The sequence below is a fragment of the Protobothrops mucrosquamatus genome, unplaced genomic scaffold (assembly GCF_001527695.2).
Source record: "Protobothrops mucrosquamatus isolate PMUCROS unplaced genomic scaffold, P.Mucros_1.0 scaffold3428, whole genome shotgun sequence".
Classification (NCBI taxonomy): Eukaryota; Metazoa; Chordata; class Lepidosauria; order Squamata; family Viperidae; genus Protobothrops; species Protobothrops mucrosquamatus.
In genome coordinates this window covers 31,775-32,639 of record NW_015389408.1, presented here as the reverse complement: position 1 = coordinate 32,639, position 865 = coordinate 31,775, and the positions used below count along the sequence as shown (strand labels likewise).

The window sequence follows — 865 nt, the reverse complement described above, 5'->3', positions numbered from 1 at the left end:
AAGGCTACAGTGCGAGTCAGGGTGTGTATGGATGCATGAGTGACTAGGCATGGCAAGAGCATAGGGAGGTAGGATTAGGTGGGAGAGACTTATCCCAGTGATTTGCTATCTTCTCTGTTGGCTTCCCCATTGACTTTCTGGAGACGCCAGCAGGAAAAGTGGAAAGTAGCGTTCCTCAAAAACATATTTAGTTTATGAACTGTGCTATGGCACGTGGTGCCCACATTCAGTAATATGCCATGTGTTTGTTTTTTCACAGTATGCTCTCTTAGCTGTCATGGGAGCATATGTACTTCTGAAACGGGAATCATAAAAGAAACTGGAATTGCCTCGGACAACTTATCAGCATAGTTATATGAAGAGATACTAATATATTTGAAACATCCCCTTGTCTGCAGATAATATGTGACATGTGCAAACCATATTGTATTTGTTTTGTTCCTCTTCATGTTGCAGTCTTAACTGTGGGCAGCCCAATTGCCTTCATTGAGTCACACTGATATTTTTTTTTTTTATGTCCATCTTCCCCAACCTGGTTCAGCTCTCCAAATTCTCAGTCAAAAAAAGTCTTTTGGACATCTTGGGTGGAGATTACATAAATTGTGGTCTAAAACCAAGTTAAGGAAGGCAACATTCTCTTGGTTGTTTTGTTATCAAATAATTGTTTTAATTTCTACACGTTCACACAATTGATACCAAAATAGTGGTGAAATTTCTGAGGGAAGTGGTAGGAGCCTCATAGAATATGTGTTCACCTTTTCGCACCAGTGACAAAAAATGGATCTGCTTATTTTGAAAATATTTGGGAGAATAGTTTCATAGCCGTGAATCTTGACTCTACTGAGAATTTTAATTTTTATTACAC

The 865-nt window shown here is 38.8% G+C and overlaps 1 protein-coding gene across 1 annotated transcript in view; it reads left to right on the top strand.

Moving 5' to 3' along the window:
• SEC11C (SEC11 homolog C, signal peptidase complex subunit) overlaps positions 1-508 on the top strand; it is a 16,912-nt gene extending 16,404 nt beyond the window's left edge. Inside the window, exon 7 of the mRNA XM_015826997.1 lies at positions 260-508. Coding sequence (XP_015682483.1) covers positions 260-313 — 54 coding nt within the window. The 3' untranslated portion in view covers positions 314-508. The remainder of the gene's footprint in view (positions 1-259) is intronic.
• Positions 509-865: the final 357 nt, after the last annotated feature.